This window comes from Eublepharis macularius, chromosome 7, assembly GCF_028583425.1.
Source record: "Eublepharis macularius isolate TG4126 chromosome 7, MPM_Emac_v1.0, whole genome shotgun sequence".
Taxonomy (NCBI): domain Eukaryota; kingdom Metazoa; phylum Chordata; class Lepidosauria; order Squamata; family Eublepharidae; genus Eublepharis; species Eublepharis macularius.
Genome location: NC_072796.1, coordinates 124,076,507 through 124,100,789, shown reverse-complemented (window position 1 = coordinate 124,100,789; position 24,283 = coordinate 124,076,507). Strand labels below are relative to the sequence as shown.

Sequence of the window (24,283 nt, the reverse complement as noted above, 5' to 3'; positions counted from 1 at the left end):
AAGTTTGCCATTTAAATCAGGAGGACTGAACTTTGCTTAATTTTGGCTGAATCATTCCCCTTAGTTTGAAATGTAAATAAATCCTAGACATATAACATAGATACAGGGCTTTTTTTCTGGGAAAAGAGGTGGTGGAACTCAGTGGGTTGCCCTCGGAGAAAATGGTCACATGGCTGGTGGCCCCGCCCCCCTGATCTCCAAACAGAGGGGGGTTTAGATTGCAGGGCCACCAGCCATGTGACCATTTTCTAGAGGTTCCGGAACTCCATTCCACTGCGTTCCAGCTGAAAAAAAGCCCTGCATATATTATTAGAACCTTGCAAAAGTACAGGTATTGGGTTCAATTTGTTTGGTTCTTTATGTGAAACACAAACCGGAGAGCAATGCAAATCGTAATATATCAAATTATTTAATTAAAGTGCAAAAGTGCAAAGTTGTGCAACACGATTCACAGAATATACACTTGACTAAAGAGGTCTGTCGCAGAAAACAATCACAAATTCATATATATACACAATCAAAAATGGAGAGTGCACAATTGGGGGAAAGGCAGTCCATGTGTCCAGAAATGGAATTAATAAGACAAAACTAGCCATTATTAATTCCATTTCTGGACACATGGACTGCCTTTCCCCCGATTGTGCACTCTCCATTTTTGATTGTGTATATATATGAATTTGTGATTGTTTTCTGCGACAGACCTCTTTAGTCAAGTGTATATTCTGTGAATCGTGTTGCACAACTTTGCACTTTTGCACTTTAATTAAATAATTTGATATATTACAATTTGCATTGCTCTCCGGTTTGTGTTTCACGTGCTTTTCCGGGAGCTTCCCTTTTGTTGTTGTCGTGGTTCTTTATGTGAGGCAATAAAACAGGTAAGAATGAAAGGAGAGACAAAAGTGGGCTTAGCTCTGGATCTTGCTGCTTAGGACCTGTCAGGAAAAGTCTCTCTCATCTTGACTGAGAGTCTCTCTACATGATACTCTTACACTAGGATGCTCAAGTGAAAGGAGGCACAATCTTAGCCAGGATGTGTAGTTTAAAAAGACAGAATGGAAGGCTCTGTCAATTTCTCCTCTCTACAAAAGGGTAGTTTAAAAAGACAGCAGGCAGAGATGCTCCTCAGAGGGTTTGTTAATTAGATGCAACTAACAAACCCTTTGAGGAGCAATAGGGCTTTGTCTTTTCAAACGACCCTCCTGTGGAGAGGGGAAATCAATAGAGCCTTTGGCTTTCAAACTTTGGCTTCTCAAACTTTGGCTTTCAATATTGTGTCTCCCTTCACTTGAGCATCCTCCTGTAAGAAGTATCATATAGAAAGACTCTTAGTCTTCTTTAGGAGAGGAAAGCAGATTGAGATGGGGACTCCAATCTTTCTGGAACTAGGGTATTAAAAGTGGGGGACCCACAAGGACTTGTGAGGGATATCTCGTTTTCCCCTCCCCCACCATGTCCTCTTTCCCTTCCTTGCCTCCTCATAGCCTCTTCCCCTTTTCCTGTTTCCTTCTGTCCTTCCCACCCTCCTTTGTCTGTCCCCCATCTTCCATCTTTCCCCCTCCTCCACACACCAGCCTTTCCCCTATGGTCCTGTTGTGTGGTGTCTGTTCACCTGGGCTCTGTTGTGTGGTGGGAACCCAGCAAAGACTTGAAGAGGAGGTACTTCATTTTTCCCTTTATCCCTTTACCTTCCTCTTCCCCTCCTCTTGGCAGCCTCTATATGCTTACCGTTTCCTACATCCTTCTCTCCTTCAAACCCTCTATACACCTTACCTTTTATCTGCCCTCATCTTCACCTATATTTATTATTTATCTACTTCATTTATATATTGACTTTCTCCACAAAGCAACTTATATAATTCACCTTGCCTCCATATTATCCTCAAAACAACCCTGAGAAGTAGGTTAAGCTGCGAGTATGACACTGGATCAAAGTCACCCAGTGAGCTTCCACAGCAGACCGATGATTCAAACCTGGGTCTCCCATATCCTACTCTGCAACTCTAAACACTACACTACACTACACTGGCTTGGGAGCAGGGGGGCTGCTGTTGAACTGTAGCAAGCAGCCAATCCTGGCTGAGTCATGCAAGTCATGTGGTATCAAGTCACCTGGTGGTTGTTTCTGGACCTGGCCCCCTGACCTCAAAGTCCAAATAGAAAAAGAAAGAGAAAGGGCCCTGTCCCCTTTCCCTGCCTTTTCCTGACAGAAACCAAGCCTGGAATACTGACTAAACTGTTGCGGTTGCCTAGCAACAGCCACTGAGGGCATCTATTTAAAGCTACAGATGCTCCTTTTATCATTTTGGGTTTTTTAAAACCCTTTTTTTTAGATTTCAGATTTTTCTACAAACTTAGGGCATTTTTCAGGTGTGTTGGAAGATCTGTCTTGTTTGTTCATGGCTCCAGTCTCCAAATTTAAGTATCAGATCAGGGCCATTTGGATATTAGTATAAAAAATGATGCTGACACTGCACTGGACCAAGCATCAGTATTACACAAAAGACAAATCTAGGTTATTTTCAGTCATATGAAAAGACTTTTAAAGATTCTTGAATCAGAGTATTCTAAATGGGATAACACAATCTGCTTTCTACAACTCAAGTCTCTCCTTGTTTTAATAAAATCCCAAATTTTTAACTGCAAGGTGAATAAGACCTTAGTTGCCTTCAGTTTAAGAACCTACCGGAAGCCCTTGAATAGAAAGTCCACTTGGACCCTGTGGCCCAGGAGGGCCTTGAGGGCCAGGAGCTCCGATTTCACCACGCAGTCCATCTGGTCCCTGGAATGATAATCTAGAGGTCACAAAGCTAAAACTCCTCCAAACAGAAGAAAGTAGCAGTTTGCACCAAATAAATGCACCAAATCCATAGATTCAAACCACGTGGCAAGCCTTATGAAGCTATGCATTAATGTGACTGAGCAAGCACAGCAACCCTTCTTTGCAAAGTGACTGGTTCAAGCATACAAATATCAAAGATGAACTTGTGGATTTGTTCACAAATGTGGAATGGTCCACAGTTCAATGGCAGAGAACATGATTAACATGCAGAAGGTCCAAGGCTCGATCCTGAATGTCTCCAGTAAAAGGACCTCAAGCAGCAGATGCTGGGAAAGAACTTCCTATTGTTGGGATGCTCTGATCTGGTATAAGGCAGTTCATATAAAACATATTTCAGTGCTAAGGATCCACCATGAATACTGTCTGTTCCATTACAATCCTTACACTTTTTGCTGTCCATTCTCTCTCATAAGCACCATTAAAACATTCTAGGAATAATTCCAGACAAATATCCATTTTTGTGAGTATACGACTGAACAGATAACACAAGGCCAGTTCCAGGTTTTGGCAACGCTGGCCAGAGAATGCTCGGGAGCCCCTTCCCCGTGCTCGTACCTCCTTTCTGCCTACCAGCCGCCCATGTTCCTTCCCGCACCCACTTGCTTACAAGCTCTCTCTGCACTATCCATGCACACTCTTCCCCAGTAGCACTGGGAGCACTGCCAATCCACCATCTAAAGCACCGCTGCTGCACAGCACTCACATATCCTTTCCCTGGTGGTGCTGGACAGCATGTGCAATTGAGTGGCAGGAGGGCTTGCAAGAGAGAGGGTAGGAGAAGGGTGGGCAGGTAGGAGGAGAGGTGTGCAGAGGGGGGACCAGCAGTGTCTGATTTCACTGGAAACCCTGGGCCTTCACAGCTGCTCCATTTTAAGGTATGCTTATCCCATTCTGAGATAGGCTCAAACCAGACCCCACTGAAGAACAACAGAAAATTTCCAAGGACCTTGATTATCTTTTGTCTGATCGGAATCACCAGACAACATGTCAAATAGCAAGATTCTGTGCCCAGGTCTACAAGCAATGTAAATCGCATAAGGTAGACTCGGCTCATTTCGAGGGAGAACGCAGTTCTGGCAGTTCCCCAAAGAGGTCACATTTCAGGTGGCCCCACCCACCTGACTCTTGGCCATTTTGGGCCCATTTCAGCCTGGATTGGGGCTGAAACAACCAGGATCAGGCCTCTGATGGGTAGTGGATCACTCTCCCACTCAGCAGCGGCCCGATCCTGACCATTTTGGGCCCCTTTTTGGCCATTTTCAGCCCCTTTTTGCCATTTTGGGCCCAATTTCGGCCCTGAATGGCCAGGATTGGGTCTAAAACAGCCAGGATAGGTGATGTCAGGGGGTGTGGCATATGCAAATCAGTTATGCTAATGACACACTTCTGGCAATGGCAAGGGGCATGGCATATGCTAATGAGTTGTGCTAATGAATTCCTCCAACTCTTTTTCTACGAAATGACCCCTGGGCAGACTGAATGTATTTTAACCTTTTAAACAACTAATTTATTATGATTTTATTTTTTTACTCTTATATTTATTCATCGTTCTTCCCCTGTATCCAGTCTCAACTATTTTTAAACTGATTTGCAAATGGTTTTATATGTACTGGTCGCAGACTGTAATAATAAACTTGACTTGACATGATTTGACTTGACAACCTACAGAGAGTAGCAGTGCAACATTACCTTTGGACCATATTCACCACGGTTTCCCTTTGGACCTCTGAGGCCTGGTCCACCCTGCAAAGCACATTTAGCATTGAATGAAAACTCTAGCAAGTTTATTGTGAAGAGAAAATCAGTGAACAGATGTGGGGAGGGAACTCTGAACGGGGGGAAGAAGCAGAGATGAGGTTGACAGGCGAGCCGAAAGACAGGGGGGGGGGGGAAATAAGATAGAACAGAGTGGGGGGAGGGGAGACACACAGTGAAATGGGATTTCCCTTCTGCCATGAATCTTCATGGGACCTCCCCCACCCGGGACCCAGTTTCTGGGGTGGGAGCATCAGGAGGGACTTCAGCCTTTGTGCCCCTGTTTGAGGACTTTCATGACATCGGCTCAGCCTCTGTGGGAAACAGGATGCAGGAAATGGCCATTAATGTGTTCCAGCAAGGTTTGCCTGCTGCAGTGAGGGAAAATTTCATCCCTGGCTCCAAACACTGGGTTGGATCCCAACTGGGATTTCCACATCTATCAGGACTTCTCTTTGCAGAGCATAATTTTCCCACCTCCCCTCTTCCGTGGGAGTCCAAAATGTCTGTTGGGATCAGGAGGGGAGGCAGGAAAATCCTAATCCACAAGCGGAAGCCCTTCTGCCCACAGAAACCCTAACTGGGATCCAAGACACTGGGTGGCCTAGCACCATTGGCCATGATTCTCTGGGGGGAGGGCATATTGCCATGTGACTGACTGCAGTGTCCACAGTGATGAGCTGCAGTGTGCATGTGCGTGCCCATGCGCGCACACACACGTTATTCCAATATACAAGCCTTTCTGTGCCTTTGTCACTTGTTACCATTACAAATTCCACTGAATATGAAAGACTGCAGCATAAGCAAAGAAATACCAGCTAGCTGGAAAGCCCTGTTTGCTTAAGTACTACTAGCAGTTCCAATCAAAAGGGACTTTTTGTTTGTTTAAAATAAAACATTGGAAGAAAATTCAGCATTCAGGGAAGTGACTTGGTTTAATTTGCTGAACTAAATTAACCCCAATAAAATCTATATACACAGGAAGCAAAAACCCCAAACACCATTGTATTCTATCTAATTAAATCATGACAAGAAATTAGATTTTGCCAACCTGACCAAATAATGAATGCGCTATTTGATCCTCAGCAAATTATTATGGGAATGCATCTTATGGGATTTTCCCATAAACTTCTCATATCACTAAGTTCCAGATGTTTTTTTTTTAAAGTTACAAAAGTGAAATTTATAAGACATAACCACACGGGCAAATATAATTGTGATCCCAGACAGTTATGTACTTTTAAATCCCATATAATTAGGTGAAGATTACAGCTAAAACTCAGATCTCACAAATACAAGAAGTTTTCACTATAACTCATAACAGACAGTACTCCTCCTCTGTTTTATCTTTCCAACAACAACCTTGTGAGGTAAGTTAGGCCAGCACCGGATCCAGGGTTGCCCATGCCCAGGGCAACCCTTGGCTGACTGCCACGCGCGCGCTTCCCGCACTGTGTGATGACATCACTTTGGTGACGTCATCACGCAGGGCGGACGGAAGCAGTGTGCGGGGCTGAGAAGCCGCCCGCCCCATTTGCCTCCCCGCAGGCGAATGGTGCGGGGGGCCTTGCAGCCCCCCGCACTGCTTTCGCCTGCCCTGCAGGCGAGGACAGGGGGCAGCCGGCTTGCCGCGCACCCCCTGGCCTGCAGGGCAGGCAAAAGGCAGCACGGGGGGCTGTGAGGCTTCCTGCGCTGCTGCCTGCACGCTCTGGCAGCTGGGAGCTGCTCCCGGCGCCCCCTCCCTGGCAGCACCGGGGGCATACTACCCCCCTGCCCCCCCCCCTAGATCCAGCCCTGAGTTAGGCTGAGGAGCAGTGACTGGCCCAAAGTCATGCAGTAAGCTTCATGGTAGAACAGGGATTTGAACCTGGACCAGATCCTCATCCAACACTCCAATCGCTGTATTGAAAAGCAGTTTCCTTCCTTTTGCATTCACTGCACCTTTTCATAACTTTAGGAGAAAGATGCTAGCCAAGTAGATCTCTTTTACTGCATTCTTTGCAGCTCTCTCTTTTGGGTTTCAAGCCTCAGCACAGTAAGGTGGCCCAGTGGTTTGGGCACTTGACTGTGTCCCATAAAATTGCAATTTTAATATCAAGTCACAAGCAGGATTGTCACCCATTAGTAACAGATATTGGATCCATTGAGTTGTGTGAACCCAGTCAACTGTCAAACCCTCAAGAACAACTTTAAATCCAGATACAAAATGGTTATTATTTATCTCATTTGAATCTTGCCCTTCCCTTCAAGGACTCCAAGTTGTTTGACTACACCATTTTATCCTAAAAACAACCCAACCCTCATGGCTGAGAGGAGACAGGAACCCAAGTGTATATCCTATGCTCTATACCAAGCTTGCTCCCCGATTAACAGAACAAAGGAATTCAAGTTATATGTATGTTTGCTCAACTGTCACAGCAGCTCCAGAAAATCAGCAAATGCAATATAATATAACAGATAATGTTTTTTAATTTTTTGCCTTTAAGCTGTGATTAGTAAGTGCTTATATACCTCCCTTCAGGGCAGATTAGTGCCCCAATCAGAGTGGTGAACAAGGTCAGTGTATTATTAGCCCCACAATGCAGCTGGGGAGCTGGGGCCGAGAGGAGCGGCTTACCCAAGGCCACCTGCTGAGCTCATGGCAGTAGTGGGAGTCGAACCAGCAGAGTGCTGATTTGCAGACCAACCCCTTGACCACTCTGCTATAGCAGCTCAGCGCTATAATAATATAATAATAAATATTGACCCAAGGTCTACAAAACCCCTCAAACAAAAATAGGTCAAAGCAATAGATCCTCCTTGGTTAAATGGAATTCATTTTAACTGCTCAGCTCCTGAAAAAAAATATAATTTGGTAGCTTCTATCTCTAGCATTGTTGGGCCTGTGGACACCTGTGGATTTTGAGAATGGGTAATGGCTCACCACTACAAATTGGCTACCTGTGCAGAGAGGCATAGCCAAGCATACAGCGTTGGGAGGTTGCAAGCCAAGTGGGGCAGCTCCTTCTGAATGAGGACTCTTTGCAGAGACAGAGATGATGTCTCCTGGACTTTCCTGAAGCAATTCCTGCCCCCATGAGGTAGAGGAAAGCCAGGACTGGCTCTTCGCTTTAAGGAAGAGATGCTTCAGGCACAACAAAGAGGCCTTCAGGCAGGAAGCGGGGTAGCAAGTGCTGCCACACTGGGGGTCATTGGTTACTTGATATAATACAAGTCACATTCCCAATCTGTCAGAAACTGAAACCGTGAATTGAGTAACACAGAATTCAAATACGAAGGGACTTTACCGGTGGCCCAGGCGGGCCTTGAGGACCCTTGCTGACTTCAGAACAGGAGCAAGCATGAGGAAGGGAGGGGCAGCTTTCTTCATCTCTCTGGGGAAAAAAAAGAACTGTCATGGCTGACAGACCATAGAGTTCAAGGACAGACTGAAGAATCGAGAAGCAAGACAACTCAGCTTAAAATCACATGGTCCCCATGCACAAATGGAAGCTCTCAAGTGCATCTGGAGCTCCACTCTTTATGGAGTTTCCCCATTCTCTCTTATAAACCAGTGGATGTTACGAATTAATAACAAAAGAATACATGTGTATGGGGAGAGAAGGCAGCATGGCTAGTGCGATCATGTCAGATCTCAGAAGCTAAGCAAGGTCAGTACTTGGATGAGACACCAAGGAAGACGCTACAGAGGAAGGCAATGGCACACCACCTCTGCTTCTCGCTTGCCTTGAAAGCTCCTTGCTGGGGTCACCATAACTTTGTTGTAACTTGACAGCACATACATAGGTACATGCAGGGACATTATCTTCATTGAGTGGGAACCCCTGTGTGTTAATGCCTACTATATATGAACCTTTGGGTAACAATTCAAAAATATATTCGCAAGTCTTAATTACATGCCATCAAACAGGAGCTTTAAAAGGGTGCCTTACCAATGCAGGAAGTTCACAGCATTTATCTCTGTTGGCCCATGAAGTAGTACAAACTATATCAAACATTTGTAACTGGAGCTGGTTTAAAAACAGAAATAGAAAGTGAAATGTAGTTGGTATTCAGAAAAATTGATGACAGCCATTTCAAAGGAAAAACCCTTATAGATGCTTGATAATTAAAATGGATATTCCTATCTAGGTGAAATTAATATATGCAAAGAGACTAATTTCATGAACCCATTTAGATCTGTGTTCCGCCCCCCACGCCCCAAGATATCAGCTTCTCGCGCTTTAAAGCAAACTGCTTTTGAAACTGAGGAGAGTTTCAAAAGCAGCTTTGTCGTCACATGCCACAGAGGCCAGCTATTCAAACGAAACAAAAAGGGGAAAATGTTTCTCTTGATCGGTGAAAGCCCCATGCCTTGAGTCTTTGGATCCTGCCCACAGAACAGAAATACTGAATTTCCACTATGGCAATAGGAGGAATTCATAGATTTCTTCCTTGACAACATGTTCGTATCACTTGTAAAAAATCAAGGCACACGGCAAAGATCTGGCACAACTGTCTGACCGAGTAATAAGAACAGGAAATGAAATTTTATAAAAGTCAGGGCTTTTTTTCAGCAGGAACACGGTGGGATGGAGTTCCGGAACCGCTTGAAAATGGTCACATGGCTGGTGGCCCCGCCCCCTAATCTCCAGACAGAGGGGAGTTGAGATGACCCTGGGCAATCTAAACTCCCTTCTGTCTAGCGATCAGGGGGCGGGGCCACCAGCCATGTGACCATTTTCTCCGAGGGCAACCCACTGAGTTCCACCACCTCCTTTCCTAGAAAAAAAGCCCTGATAAAAGTTAAATTGTCATGAATTCTCCCAGTATCCTGGGAACTAGCGCAAATGCTAAGAATTCTCCGCCATCCCCCGTCCTCCCAATACAGTTCCAAGATCCTTAGGGAGACTGAACAACTGTTAGTCAATACTCAGATATGCCCTGAGAGGGAAGCAGAAAGAAGGTCATAGACGTTCAAAAATTAAGTGGGTCTTGCAGATTGGGGTTAAAGGTGGGCCCTGGGTCTGAGAAGAGTGCAGACTGTTGAGCTAATTGCTATATATGCGAATGTCCATGAGTAAATGTGTCCCAACAACAAAGGAACCTTTGTTTAGTAACTCAGCTGGAATCAGGAGAAGCCCACAGCACATTTCAAAATCAGAAGAATGGCTGATTCAGCCTTTTTTCAACACAAATGTAATAAAACAACTTTTATTTAAATGGTTGCTAGTTGATTTATAAAAAAATATAATACCACATTGGATTCTTGGACTGATTGTTTCTAATTTATACAACAGAAGAAAATGGGAACATGCCGTTTTGCATACAGCCTGTGAATGCAAGCAGATAGATCAACAAAAGGCATAAAACGCGCAGTTCATTTTTACAACTGCTCCCCCTCAAAGCGTGCACACATGGGATCCATTTAAGACAAATGAATATACTTCCAACTCATGATATTATCACGCTGAGGTACAACTTCTAATTAAAGCTGCCTGTTCTCACTCACACTTGGCAGTAATCAATACTGGCCACTAGTAATTTTAACAATAGTTTTAAGAGGAAAATGTGACCACTGCAAGGATTCTTGTTCTAGTCCAACTATCAGAGGCTGGAGTTGGTGGATAATTTTAGAACTGAAAGTTATAAGCTCATGACTTCATAGGCAATAGCTGCTTAAATCTTGGCATACTGAATATTATTTCCAAGGTCATAGATCCAGAGGAGTTAGCTGTGTTAGTCTGTAGTAGCAAAATAGAAGAGTCCAGTAGCACCTTTAAGACTAAACAACTTTACTGCCGCATAAGCTTTCAAGAATCACAGTTCTCTTCGTCAGATCTGCATCTGATAAAGAGAACTGTGATTCTCGAAAGCTTATGCTACAGTAAAGTTGGTTAGTCTTAAAGGTGTTACTGGACTCTTTTCATTATTTCCAAGGTAACACATGCTACATGCCCCGTGGTTTACTCCAAAGAAAAAGCGGTTTTTTTGTTCCAGTCTGTTGGCTAATGCTTAAGTGTGCAATCCCAAGAACACTTTCCTGTGAGTAAGCTCTACTGAATAAAATGGAACTTACTTCCATTTAGAACTGCTTAGAATTGCTGCCTTTGTGTCCTTTTACATATTATCAGAGGGCAGCTAGCAGTTTTTACTCCACTTTCACAATGTTACCACGACCATCCACAACCTTTATAGGATCGAGATTTTTTTCATTTTGAACAGCATGAGTGGATGACTCAGTCAACATCTTTAATTTGGTCAGACTGAATGGAGGGAAATGCCAAACCAGGGAATTCTTAGCATTTCTAACAAACTTCAGTTCTCAGGATATTGGGGGACGCCCTGACAATTCAGCCATTGTAGAACTGGTTAAAAATTTAGACTAGATATATACCCTCACCATTTCTTTCTCTTCTCCCCCTCCACTATATCCACAACACACAGATGCAGAAGACCAGATTAAACAGCAGTCATATGTAGAATTATTGACCTAATAAATGAACAGCTTTCGTGGCGTATTTTTTAAAAAGATGCAACCTAAATGCTGAAAATATAGCCCCCAATTTAGACCCCTATGTGCTGTCTTCCACACACACACACACAATTTTATACCTGTCAGACAGTTCTGTGTACTCATATGTCTGTACATAGAAGCTGCCCCCTGCACAGATATAAATTGAGAAGACTTTGTGGACAGAAGAGGTTTATGTAGGCACTGGAGTCCCTGCATGTGCAATGAATCAATGAACAGGGGTGATAGTCTTTAGCTGCGACATCTCTGAAATATAACTGAAGCATTAGATGAAGATTTGGCTGTGCCAGGTAGAGTATGGTCACCACAATGTCTGCCCATCATTGCAAAATATTCTGGCATTATAAGCCCTGAGCCAGTGAAGAATTATTTATCACTGTTGCCTGCTAATTCTGTTGCAACAGTTCATATACTAAGAGCTTTCTGATTTATGAATGAATGGCAAACACAGCTGAGAATGTATGCTCCCCCCTCTCAAGTTTCATGTTACTGACATACCCCTGGTTGACCCCAATGAAAACCCCCTGAACACCTCAGATATGGCTCTATTGTTTTCAGAGAAGCCACAAGCACACCTGGGAGCTTTATTGCCTGGGCCTCAGCCACCAAACTTTAAGTTCTGCAAAATATTTAACAGCTAAACAAGAGCATAAGCTTTATGAAAACCCACTGTCATTGGTATTGTTGAGAGAACTTTACTGAGAAATGGAGCTATGCGTGTCTACGGTCTTACGTAACTGCTGACCCCTTCACTTGAAGACAACCCAAATTATTCTGTGGGTGTGCAGTTTGCTAAATGACTTTATCATTCATGCTGTTCTGGCTTTCCCAACAAAAGGCATAGTTTCTTTCCTCTTCTTCCTACAATGCACCCTTTAACTGCAACCTTTTATAAGTTCGTCGTGTTGGAATGCAGTCACAAAGGTTGCTCTGTGCAATTGTCTTCTAAGACTTGGTTTATTTATTGCTGTGTTAAAGCCTGAGGACCTAAAAGCATTTTTTTTCATCCAGAGAAACATAATTTGGGGGTAAATTTTCTTGTCAGACCAATACATAAATGTACAGCTGAAAGCACTGTGTTTGAATTGGGGTCTTAGTAGTATTCAAGTTGAGCCTTATATTCAAGAAAGTGCTCCTGGCCAAATTGGAAATTAATCCACTTGGAAATTAACACACATCTTCTCTTCTGTCCTTATCTTACTTTCCTCTATACCTACCAGATCTTCCCCCAAATAAAAGCCACTTCTGCAAAAGTCTATTTCTGTTCATTCTGGAAGACAGTTTTGATATTAGGAGAAAGATTTGGTGGCTGGGAAAGGATAACGGCTACTGAGAAGATGGTTTAAAGATATTAACACAAGTTCCCGAACACAAAATCTTGCATAATGTGATATTTCTTTTTTCCATATGGCAGATGCCATTGGAACAAGAAACCACAATCTTTAGTTGTGACCACTAGGATCTGCAAGAGTTTCCCTATTTCGGCAAATCTTGAATTGTCCCAAATTCTTGAGCTGAATGTGTTAATCTTACAATTTCTGTAATTAACTAAACAATAACTTTCTTAACTATTTCATATAGGCTTACGTAAGTCTTCCATTAAGTTGGAAACCTAATTTCTTTTTAAATCAAGACCTGAACCACAAGCCACTTCACATACCGGTGCAGAGTTGTCCCTGGGTCCTCTAGATCGGACCATTCTTCCCAATACTTCAATCCCATCAGAGGTAATATTGCCAGCTGCATTGATCGTTTTCTCGCCCACTTGTTTGCAGTCAATCACTATTTTAGCTGCTGTTTTGCTGATAATGACGTGTAACTGGGGGAGAACAATTTTTTTTAAACAGAAGTACATAGGAGCTATTTGTGTTAAAAGCAGTTTTTGTTGATAACAGACTTGCTAGTATTAGCAGATCAAGACAAAACGGTGGCTATCGTACTTTGGTCACATCTTGAAAGACAAGGTTCTCTGGAAAAGTCGATAATGCTAGGAAAAGTGGAAGGCAGGAGGAAAAGAGGAAGACCTAATACAAGGTGGCTTGACTCAATAAAAGAAGCCACGTCCTCCAGTTTGCAGGATCTGAGCAAGTCTGTTAATGATAGGACATTTTGGAGGTCTCTCATTCATAGGATTGCCGTAGGTCAGAGGCAACTTGATAACACACACACACTGTATTAGCAGGAAAGCTAATCACCTGATGGCAGGAAAACTCTGGGGCGGGAGGGAACCCAGTTTATAATGTTCTGGATAACTTTTGTCAGGTCTTATTCAAATATAGGCATTCTCCTGAGTAGCCCTAAGTGCCTGATTAGCTTTCCTGCATCAGATCATTAATCTTTAGCAAGAGGTGCATCTAAAGCATGTCTGAGTTTGTTTGGGGCATTGTACTCAAGTGATTATGATGAAAGATGGTCGGAGGGTTTCTATATGAAAATCGCTTGCACTTTCACACTATGCAACTTTCTTTTCATGTTTTATAATGGCAGCATTATAAAGCCCCATGGCACAGTGGTAAGCTGCAGTACTGCATCCCAAGCTCTGCTCATGACCTGAGTTCGATCCCGGCGGAAGCCGGGTTCAGGTAGCCAGCTCAAGGTTGACTCAGCCTTTCATCCTTCCAAGGTCGGTAAAATGAGTACCCAGTTTCCTGGGGGTAAAGTGTAGATGACTGGGGAAGGCAATGGCAAACCGCCCCGTAAAAAGTCTGCCAAGAAAACGTCGTGGTGCGACATCCCCCCATGGGTCAGTAATGACTCAGTGCTTGCACAGGGGACTACCTTTACCTTTACCTTTAATGGCAGCATGGTAAATGGACCTCTCCTCCAGTACCTTTGACTGCTTTTATAAACCTTCACACAAAATACTAGATCTTGTAAAAAAATTAAGATGCTCCAAAATAGTAGTTACAATTAACATAACAACAGTTAAATGTTTTTCAGAGATGAAAAAGGGTTAGTGCCTTAGAATTAAATGTGGATTGACATTCTTGTTAACTGGTTATAACAACCTTTATAGTTCATCTTTATAAAGGTCTACTTTGGATAACTTTGACTTCTATATTTTACAGAAAATGTACAGAAAATGGGCTGTGCAAACTTAGTTGGAAGAAAGTTTTGTTTCAGATTCTGCAGTCCCAACCTTATTGCACTGTTTATTGGATATCTCATCCGTTAATCATATTGATAGATTACACTGTGTAATCTATCTTGAGTCTCAAAGAGAAAAGTGGACTATAAATAATATAAATAAAATAAATAAAAATCAAATATTCACTTCAGCTACTGTAGATTAAGCAAGGAGGGTAAACCAAAGTATGTAGAAATAGTTATGCACGAAGCAAAAGCATTCTTGAGAGTTTCATTTCTATTGGATGATATGCTTTGAAATGAAAACTCGTTTTCAAAACGAATTTTTGCTCTCATTTTCCATCTGTGTTCTGCCTTGTAATATAATACACCTGTGTCCTCCTGGGCAACAGGCATTCTGTTCGCTCTTGTAATGAATCCTTCCCACTCCACAGGGGGATCTGACATAACTATGGGACAGTATCAGGACTCAGGAGGGGGCATCACAGGCATGAGAAGTTCTGTCACTATGCTGTAGGCACATAGCTGCCAAAGAGCTAGCAGTGCCAACCACAGTAATGTCATCGCCTATGCCCATGATGTGCACAACTAGCAAATCAGCATCACTGTACTTGCACAGTGTTGCAACAGCAGCCCCAGTGCCTCCACTGACACATCCTCCTGAGACCTCCCAATATGGTAGGCAGGCTTTCCCTTCAGTGGTAATTGGCACTGGTTTCCTGGGAAATCATTGGAAATTAAACAAATGCAATAATGGCAATGATTGTACATGATACCAAATTTTAAAAATTAACTTTTCTAAGTGAAAAAGCCCATTCCTAATAAGCTATGTTTACTTTACCTTATGGAAACTTCCATAAAATATTTTCTTTATGTCAGGTCCTTCAAACGTAACAGTCTGGAATTCACCTTTGTAGTCATAATTGAAGAAAGTCAGGGTTTTCCCACCATCTGTACAGTGAGAGAGCGAGAGAGAAGAGAGAGCATGTTGCAGAGAGAGTTGTACTCTGTGAGTTTTAAAGCTTGTTCATCACCTGTAAGTAGACTGTTTGATTTGTAATTATAAATAAACACAACTAAAATAAATAGGCTAGTGGCATGAAAGCAATGTGCGGTACAAAAATTCTAGACTTCTTTGAAAACATTGCACTAATGTTTTTCTTAGCCTTCTTAGGAGTGAAAATTAAATTCAATAAGCATTAAAAGTATGCTATAAAAGTACAAAATACATACTGTCTAAAATCACTCCAACCAATGGCTCGTATTCTTCATTTAAAATCTCCCAGAGAGCAAATGGTTCCTCTGGTGTTTCAGGCAGTAGACGGAAGAGAAAGGTAATGGTGTAGTCTGAAGGAAGCCCCTCGGGGTGCAAGTATCTGTAAAAGGAAAAGGAATAATGTCAAAAAAACTGATATCCTCACGCTGAAGAAGCTTCAAAGACACAGCACCTACCGCACTCATTTAAAAGGATAAAAAGAGTCAGAGGCAACAGTGTTGGTTTATATTCATAAAAACATGCTTAGCTGCTTTACTGGAATTAATAGAGGACCAGGCCAATGTGCCTTTGGACTGAAATTAATCTGTCTAAAATCTAAAGGAAAATCACCAGACTTTTAGTTAAATAATACAATCATCCGCTGTCACATCTTAACCAGACAGCTTTCAAGCAGAAGTAACCTGTCTAGGATTTAAATCCATGGTCAGTTCTATTCTATATTCTATTTCTGCTGCTCCATCATTCCTTTTTTTACATTCTGTTGCGATGGAGGATCCACACATGAGCGGACATCGCACCTCTAAAATCACTCACTATAACCTTGCGTCCAGTTCCAAGGGACCACTTTGTACAATACAGCTACATGCAAATTTCAGTTGACTCCAGATAGAAACTCTCCCATTCAAATTCAGATTTTCCCTTCAGAAATCACACGTTGAGAAACGGAACTAATAATCAGTAGCCATTATGAACTTTAAAAGGTGGCTGCACCAGAAGTTGCCACACAGTCCTGAGGTGACAGGCCAGTAAGTTGCTATGAACAGGAAGGGCCAAGCAAAGTAACAGCACAGGGCATCCTTACAACAGAAACTGGGGTGCTACTTCACTATGACAGTTAAACAAATCACAACAACCTGGCTCCTAGAAAAAATGGGAGTATAACAAGGAGAAAAAAGGAGACCTGTAACAACCAATATGGACTAGAACCATTATTATCACTGGGTGTAAGACTGATGATAATTGTTCCGCAATTGTCGGGTATGAACTGCTCTGGTGTGTCTTCTTTCAAACTGGGGTCTTTCCTCAGGTGTAAAAGGAAGTGAGTAGTACCAATAAGAAAAAGGTAGGTGGTACCCCCTCCTTCCATTTTCTGCTTTGAGCCTTGTAAGAGAGAGACAGTACCAGTAAGAAACTGAAATTACTTCCAGCAGTGGCTTGACTGGACAAAATGTTCAGAAATCTATAAATGGATCTTCCATCCTGAGAGTTTTTTAAGAATCCATCTTTCATGTCTGCATACCATTCATCCATGCCATTCATATATTCTCTGCTCTCTGTATTGATCTGATCAATGTATTGATACCCTGTGTGCTTTCATGTCATGCTCATATACTGTAACCATTATAATCATGCCATCCTTGGTCTGCCTAAAATTGAAAGTACTAATGCTGACAGAAAGCGGTCTGCCTGTTATCTCTAAAAGTATGCTTGACTTTGTAGCTGTGCTGTAACTTTTCGCAAGAGACAGAGGGAGTTGGATTCCTTGCAACCGGCCTGGTTCATGCTTAATTTTGGTTTGTATTTCAGTTAGTGCCCATCTCTAATCATGATCTTTATATCAAAGTGCCTTTGCTTGTAACCTCATTCCTGCCAACTTACCCATCTATGGATGTACCTGTGAACTTACTGGATCTCTAAAATAAAACCTTTTCATCCAATGCACTGGAATGCTTGCTGTGAGGGGTTTGGGGATCTATCTACCATGGACTGCCATCCCTAGAACTGACACCATCAGGAACCTGATTTGCATAGAAGCCAAGTACAGGAAACAGGAGTTCAACCCCCTTCCCCCACGCCATTTTCCCTAGCCTCAGCTGAGGAAGTTGTTAGCTGCTCTTCAGAAGAACATACAGGCATTATATGGTTGTTTGCATGTTTCCATCGTAAGGCAAATAATGGCCTTAGGGGATATTGTGGGTGGAAATCCATGCAGATAAGATTAAACGTCCTCCCTCCTCTGTCCTATGGTGACAAACTGAATGATTTCTACCCTTCCAGTGGCTATAAAACAAAATCAGCCAGATAAAATAGTTACAAACTCTCTTATAAAAATATATTTAAACTACGAAGAAACACTGCTACCGCCTCCTTTAGCATTGTGCAAACAAGCCTGTTTCTTTTGATTTGTTCACGCCAAAGGACTTGTTGAATGCAGAATACAGAAATAATGTTCGTGAGACCCAACTTTTTGCTGACCTTTGTTTAGACAGTTTGTAGCCCATCCACATACAGGCCACACAAAAAAGAGCACAAAATCCTCCTGCAGATGTTAGTGCGATTCTCCTTTCCTGGCATCCGTCCCATCTGCTCCTTGAGAAGGAAGCAAAAGGCATTGGGAAATGCATCCTCCTTACGGGAGGCATCAGAGAATGACAGAGTAAGCCCACTGCCAAAGTCCAGAGCTTTGCAGAGGGTCTACCCTTGACTGAAGACACCAGATTGATCTCTCATTTCCCAATGCCAGAAGTGTCTACAGGTAGCCGAAGAAGAAGACCACAAGATAACTGAATCATACGGCCTTCTGGAGACATGCTTTGGAATCAACCCTGATGACCTTGCAACACAGCGGTGATCTCTTTCCTCCTCCTTTTAGACTTGCAAATTCCAATGCTATAGTTGAAGAGAAGGCTATAATAAATAACAATAACCTTGTGCTTATATACTGCTCTTCAGGACAATTTAACACCATACTCAGAGCAGTTTACAAAGTCAGTATCATTATTATCCCACAAACAGAAACCCAGTGAGGTGGGTGGGCTGAGAGAGCTCTGACTGACCCAAGGTTACCAAGCTGGGTTCAAGTGGAGGAGTGGGGAATCAAACCCAGTTTTCCAGATTAGAGTCCTGCTGCTCTTAACCACTACACCAAACTCGCTCTCCAGAAATACAAGTAAGTCACACTCAGCTCCCTCCAATGTAGCTGGAGTCTAGGGAGCAGGGATGAGGAAGAAAGGAGCTATAATTGAGATGGAAGATAGCCTCTATGGAAAGGGGCAGGGCTCTTTTTCAGCAGGAACATGGTGGAACGGAGTTCTGGCACCTCTTGAAAATGGTCACATGGCCAGTGGCCCCGCCCCCTGATCTCCAGACAGAGGGGAGTTTAGATTGCCCTCTGTGGCATGGAAAGCAATCTAAACTCCCCTCTGTCTGGAGATCAGGGGCGGGGCCACCGATCATGTGACCATTTTTGCCAAGGGCAATTTAAACTTTAAAAAACTCCGCCCTTGTTCCAGCTGACCCAAAGTGACATCATTGTGCGGTTCTGAGTTCCATCACTGAGTTCCACCATCTCTTTTCCCAGAAAAAAGCCCTGGAAAGGAGAGAATAGAGGCACAATCTGAGGAAAGGGAAATGGCAGCCATGACTGGGAGGGAGAGAAGGGAGTGCTGATGAAGGGCCCAAATGCCAACAACAACCTGCAATTAGCTCTGGTTCTCTTATGGGCAACCTTACGAATAGGCTTTTGCCCGCTTCAAATTCTACTGCCTTCCATATGGCAAAACAGGAAGTCCTAATTCCTCCCAATATTCTGTCATAAAACCAAGCAGGGTGGGATTTTCCCACCTCCTGCTCCTATCTATGTTGGGGTGGTGAGGAAAGCATGCCAAATATTGGTTGCTTTAGAATTTGTTCTGACAACTAGATCCTTCCCTTTGGTTAACCCAAGAGTTCTATTCACTAGTCTTAAACAGAAGAATCTGGGAGCATCTATGTGCTTTGTTCAAAGGACAGTGTGAGGAAGCTCTAGAGGAGAAACTGTAAACATGTATAGATCTCTGTTACAGCCGGTCCCTTCCTTCCCCAAATCTTCTTGAGCTTCTATAAGAATGGTGCATCAGAATGTATACATCTTCCGCAGTCAGAAATAGTTCTGGATTTTACAGCAAATAGACAGCTACTCAACTATGCCACTATAGCCACAACAATACTGCCAAAAGTTTTATTCCACGTTTTGCTATTAGGAAGTATAAACTGTCTTCCATTTTACATCCAATCTTATTTCTCTCCTGCAGTTTTAATTAAACGATCTAGTCACACTCGTCTTTTTCATTTAAGCAATTGACAGATGAGTGGCTGGCTGCTACAAGACCCTTCAATAAACCTTTCTAATTTACATCTATGATATAATTTTACTCATCTTGAAACTGGCACGCAAAAGAGCTTGACCACATTACAAGACTCCTGTAGGGCAATTTCATCACTTTGAGACTACTCCAAAGTAAGTGGCTTGAGGACAGCAGCCCCCCCCCCCCGCCCACCCCACAAAAGAATAGAACTTTCACTAAAGAAAAATTGGTGATTTAGGCATAATCAAATTTTGCAGGATTTTGTTTCTTTCTTCAATTCACTGATGAAGAACAATGAGTAAGGAATCGGCTAACATATCTTAAAACTACCTATTTCCTTGCCCAAACTTTAAGATCAAGTTCGATCAATTGTGCTGTGATTTACTGAGGAGAGATGGGTACCTACAAGTCACAGGGCCTTTTTGCAGTAACGCTTCGTTTGTGAACTCTCTTCCAACCGCTGTATGCCTAGAACCTTCTTTGCCAAATTTTAGATATGAGGTAAAAATGTTTCAGTTCTCCTGTGCTTTTAGAGTTCTAAGGTTTTTTAAATGACTGGCATGTCCAGTCTCTCAGGTTTTATATCAGGACCCTTAATTTTATAAATTTTATATTTTATCTGCTGCCATTTGAAGTGATGAGATTTTTAACTACTGTTTTAACTTAGTTATTGCTACTGATTTAATTGGTTTCATTTATTGTGTTTGGTTTAGTGATAATGCTTTCCTTTATATGCTACCTCTAGAACTGTAAGATTATGAGGCAGAATAAACATGAAGCCCCCTCTAACCCCAAGCAGCTGCTATTTTCCATTTTTTAAGAATACAGGAATATCCACTTATGCATGTTCCAGTACCTCATCTAGTTTGACCCTGAGAAGCCAGTGGGTGTACAAGCGAAATCACAGAAGAAAACTAACAGTGCAATCCTACACAGTGTTACTCTGGTCTAAATTTATTCTAAGCCCATTTAAATCAAGAGGTTTAGATCAGAGTAACTCTGTAGGGGATTGCAGACTTTAAATTGTGCCAGAACAGACAGGATCACATTCCAATAGAATTGTGGATTTCCCCAAAGTCAAAATCTAAAGCAAATTTGGAGGCGTCTCTTTAGATGAAACATCTAAGGAATTTGGGGCGGGGGGGGGGGGAGAAGCTAAGTGAGTTCTAAAAGGACTACTGAGCTTTCTCAGAAGGGTTGCTTGCAAACTTTTTAACATTTGTACTTCATTTATACCCCACCTTTCTCCCCAGTGTGGAACACCCAAACTGGGGTCATATCCATACTTTTAAAGAGGCATCTGGATCAACCTGGATCATTTTGGTTGTGACAAGAAATTCAAAGGGAAATTAAAATAAAATTCAAAGAAAATATAGAGATTTCTCCTCAAGTTAAACATCTGAGAAAATTTGAGGGAAGCTACAATAAAAGCTTTCATGAAGATGAGCTACATTTGTCCAGGTTGATCCAGAGGCCTCTTTAAAAGTATGGATACGACCCCACCAATACAGACATGAAGCTGTCTTATACTTCCAGAGGAGTTAGCTATGTTAGCCTGCAGTTGCAAAATAGTAAAGGAGTCTGGTAGCACCTGATGAAGAGTTCTTGAAAGCTATGCTACAATAAAAGTTGGTTAGTCTTAAAGGTGCTACTGGACTCCTTTCTGTCTGAGAGCCAAACTACAAGTGACGCCTGACACAGGTTGGACACTTGCCAGCTTCCCTCCAGTTTTGATGGGAAATGTAGGCAGCTTGGCGGAATGTTGGGCAAGTGACAGCTGAAAAGTCCATTGGACAGCAGTCGGAGAGCCAAGCTGCAAGACCAGGACACCTACATTTCCCATCAAAACTTGAGGGAAGCTGACAAGTGTCCAACTAGTGTCAGGCATCACTTGTAGTTTGGCCCTTATACTGCAGCAGACCCTTGGTCCATCAATGTCACTGTTGTCTACTGAGACAGCAGCTCTCCAAGGTCTCAGGTGGAGGTCTTTCACATCCCCTATTGCCTGATTTTTTAACGGATGATGCTGAAGTCTGTCCCTGAGACCTTCTGCATGCCAAACAAATGCTCTATCACTGAGCTGCAGCACTTCCCCGTATTGAATATTACAACTTTGGTCTGTGGTAAGGGACTCTAGTAAGTGTCATAGAGCCTCCTCAAGCCAGTTTTATGCTGAGTTCTTACTAGTAAATTCTAGTAAGAACTCAGCTGGAAGAGCCTTTGCATAAGAAAAGAAAAATCTATTGAGCCCCCCAGTACCTATCGATTACACCTGATGGATTAACCTGATTTGTTCCAGCTATATATAAACATGGCTTCAGTTTGGCAGAGAAGGTGGCAAATGACATATTTTATTTTAGCCTCTGATTGTGCTAATACCTAATGCCACATTACAAACCGTGCTTGCCTGACTCTCTCCTCCATTTCCACCCCCACCCCCACCCCCAATAATGTTAAACATTGTAATTTGCAGAATCTACATATGGGCTGAGTTAGCTTTATCTCTCTACTTAACAGCATGCTCCTTTTCCAGGCAAAATCTTGCTCCTAGACCAACTTTCTCTGAAACTCAATATACTTCTCTCGTGTTTTTAGCACTCAAACCCATGCCAGACTGGGACATGATGAAGGAATTTAATGAATAAGGATTTTAAAAAACACATAAATTTGGCCAAGGTAAAGATTAATTCTGGCAATATTCCAAAGGCAGTCTTATGTACAGGAATGACGGTTACTGTAAATGTTTGGAGGGAAGAGGCTGCCCACCACCATTTCTCCTTGGGAAACAAGAAAAATATCCATTCAAGAATAATACCATAGCTCAATGCCCAGGGCAGACTTGCCATCTAATTTACAGGAAAATTTCCAGGTGGGCCACTGTGCTAGACAACTGCTGGTGGTTAGAAGGAAACATAATCAAGTTCTAGCAACTCTGCCAGAGCTTCAGGGGCCACTCAACTTGGCTAACTACAGGACCAGTTTCACTTCCCAATCTGCTCCTGCTAGGCAACTCAGGGTGGAAACACATGTGACAAAGTAGCTAGGGACGCTCAAGTGAACCTCGTTTCATGTGTCCCCCCCTCCAACTTCCCATGCACTTGCTCCCACAGTCACACTTCATTTTGCTCCATGTGAGTGCATTCAAATGCTCGATATCAGTTCCTCCCCAACTGCTAAAAGTATCTCAGGCTGTTTACAACAGTCAAATTCCTAGTTCCCCCCATCTCCCACATCTTTTCACTGAAATGCAGATTTTGACACTTTCTCACACATTAAAGAAATGTAAATTGGCAATTCAGAGGAGCCTAAAATATTTGCTCTACAGTATCCATCCCTGAGAGTTCTTGCTGCAAAAACAGAGCTGAATTGGCACTCTGCCTCCCTGACTCGGTGTTCGTACTCACTTGCAAAGGCAGTCACACAAAGGGAGCTCCTGTGAAAGCAGCATGCACACGTGCTGAGCAAGACAAAGCCGGCATGTGAACTGAGGACCACACATGAAATCCTGCACATGAGCATCCCCAGGTAATTCGCAATGTGTATTTCCACTCATAATTCAGACATCCTTCAGAACAGGACCACCCACAGGTCCTCCCTCCTTCCATTTCTCTGCCAAACAGATCGTCAGGAGGTGGAGGAGAAACGGGACACCTGGGCAGATCTCTTTTCTTCTGCATTGCTGAAGGGATGGCATGAGCTGTAGCACTGCAGATCATTTTCATCGCTGAAGTGCCACATTGCTCCTTGCTGGTCTTGTCCAGGACCAAAAAACACAGACAAAGAATACATGTTTCTGGGGCGGGGAGGTCAACTGGCCAAGACTGGGGGAGAAAGAGATCTTGGGGTTGTAGTGGACAGCTTGATAAAAAGATCAACTCAATGTGTGGCAGCAGCAAAAAAAGCAAATGCCATGGGAGGATTATTAGGAAAGGGATTAAAAATAAAATGTTCGATATTGTAAGACCCTTGTATAGAGCTAGGATGCAGCCTTATTTAGGGTTGCCATATCTCAAAATGGTTATTGCAAAGATGGGAAAAAGTGTCGGAGAGGGCAACCGATAGCCATGTGCACTGATTCTAGGGGCCCCTGAACAAGCTGCCCCCTCTATTGTTTCCTATGGAGGAAACATTTCCAAGCCTTTTAAACTCCGTGGCTCCTCCTCCCTTGCTTGGGATTCTCCGGTTCAACATAACTCCCTTGCCAGCTTATTGTTGTTACACCAGAGAATCCCACTGCTAAATCACAGAATCCCGAAGTCAAACCAGAAAATCTCTTTACTGAAGTGGGGAGAGGGTGAGGCTTGCTGACCTGCAGAGTTTTAAAAGCAGCCAGTGCTGGCAGCTTGAAAGGGCTCTTTTGGTGCTTGGGGGAAGGGCAGAAGGGGATGGGAATCACTCTGCCTGCTGCCTCCTCCACCGCCCTGCCAATCTTGCACTGCTCTCCTGCAAAGGTGCGGAGCTTGGCTCCATTCGTGCCATTGCCCTCTTGCCACCTCTGCCCTCTCGCAACTGCTACTGCTCTGCCTCTGCAGCAGCTTCCTGTCACAGCTGCCAATCAGGCTCAGCAAGTCTGGGTGCCCAGATCCGATCCAGGGTTCGCCCTGGGGACCAGCACAGCTGGATTATGGCGGATCGGCATAAATCTAGTTTTTTGCCAATACCCAGATCCAGATCATACACCCCAAGCAACCAAGATGAATAAGGGGTTAGAGAGAACTGGTTTTGGCGGTCGTATATATTTG

The 24,283-nt window shown here is 43.1% G+C and overlaps 1 protein-coding gene across 2 annotated transcripts in view; it reads right to left on the bottom strand.

Annotated features, from left to right (window-relative positions):
- COL14A1 (collagen type XIV alpha 1 chain) overlaps positions 1–24,283 on the bottom strand; it is a 193,169-nt gene that overhangs the window by 44,934 nt on the left and 123,952 nt on the right. For both annotated transcript variants that reach the window (XM_054985560.1, XM_054985561.1), the window contains exons 32-38: positions 15,432–15,574; positions 15,040–15,149; positions 12,772–12,930; positions 8,530–8,607; positions 7,885–7,971; positions 4,532–4,585; positions 2,687–2,782 (exon numbers count right to left, since the gene is read on the bottom strand). In XM_054985560.1, coding sequence (XP_054841535.1) covers positions 2,687–2,782; positions 4,532–4,585; positions 7,885–7,971; positions 8,530–8,607; positions 12,772–12,930; positions 15,040–15,149; positions 15,432–15,574 — 727 coding nt within the window. The remainder of the gene's footprint in view (positions 1–2,686; positions 2,783–4,531; positions 4,586–7,884; positions 7,972–8,529; positions 8,608–12,771; positions 12,931–15,039; positions 15,150–15,431; positions 15,575–24,283) is intronic.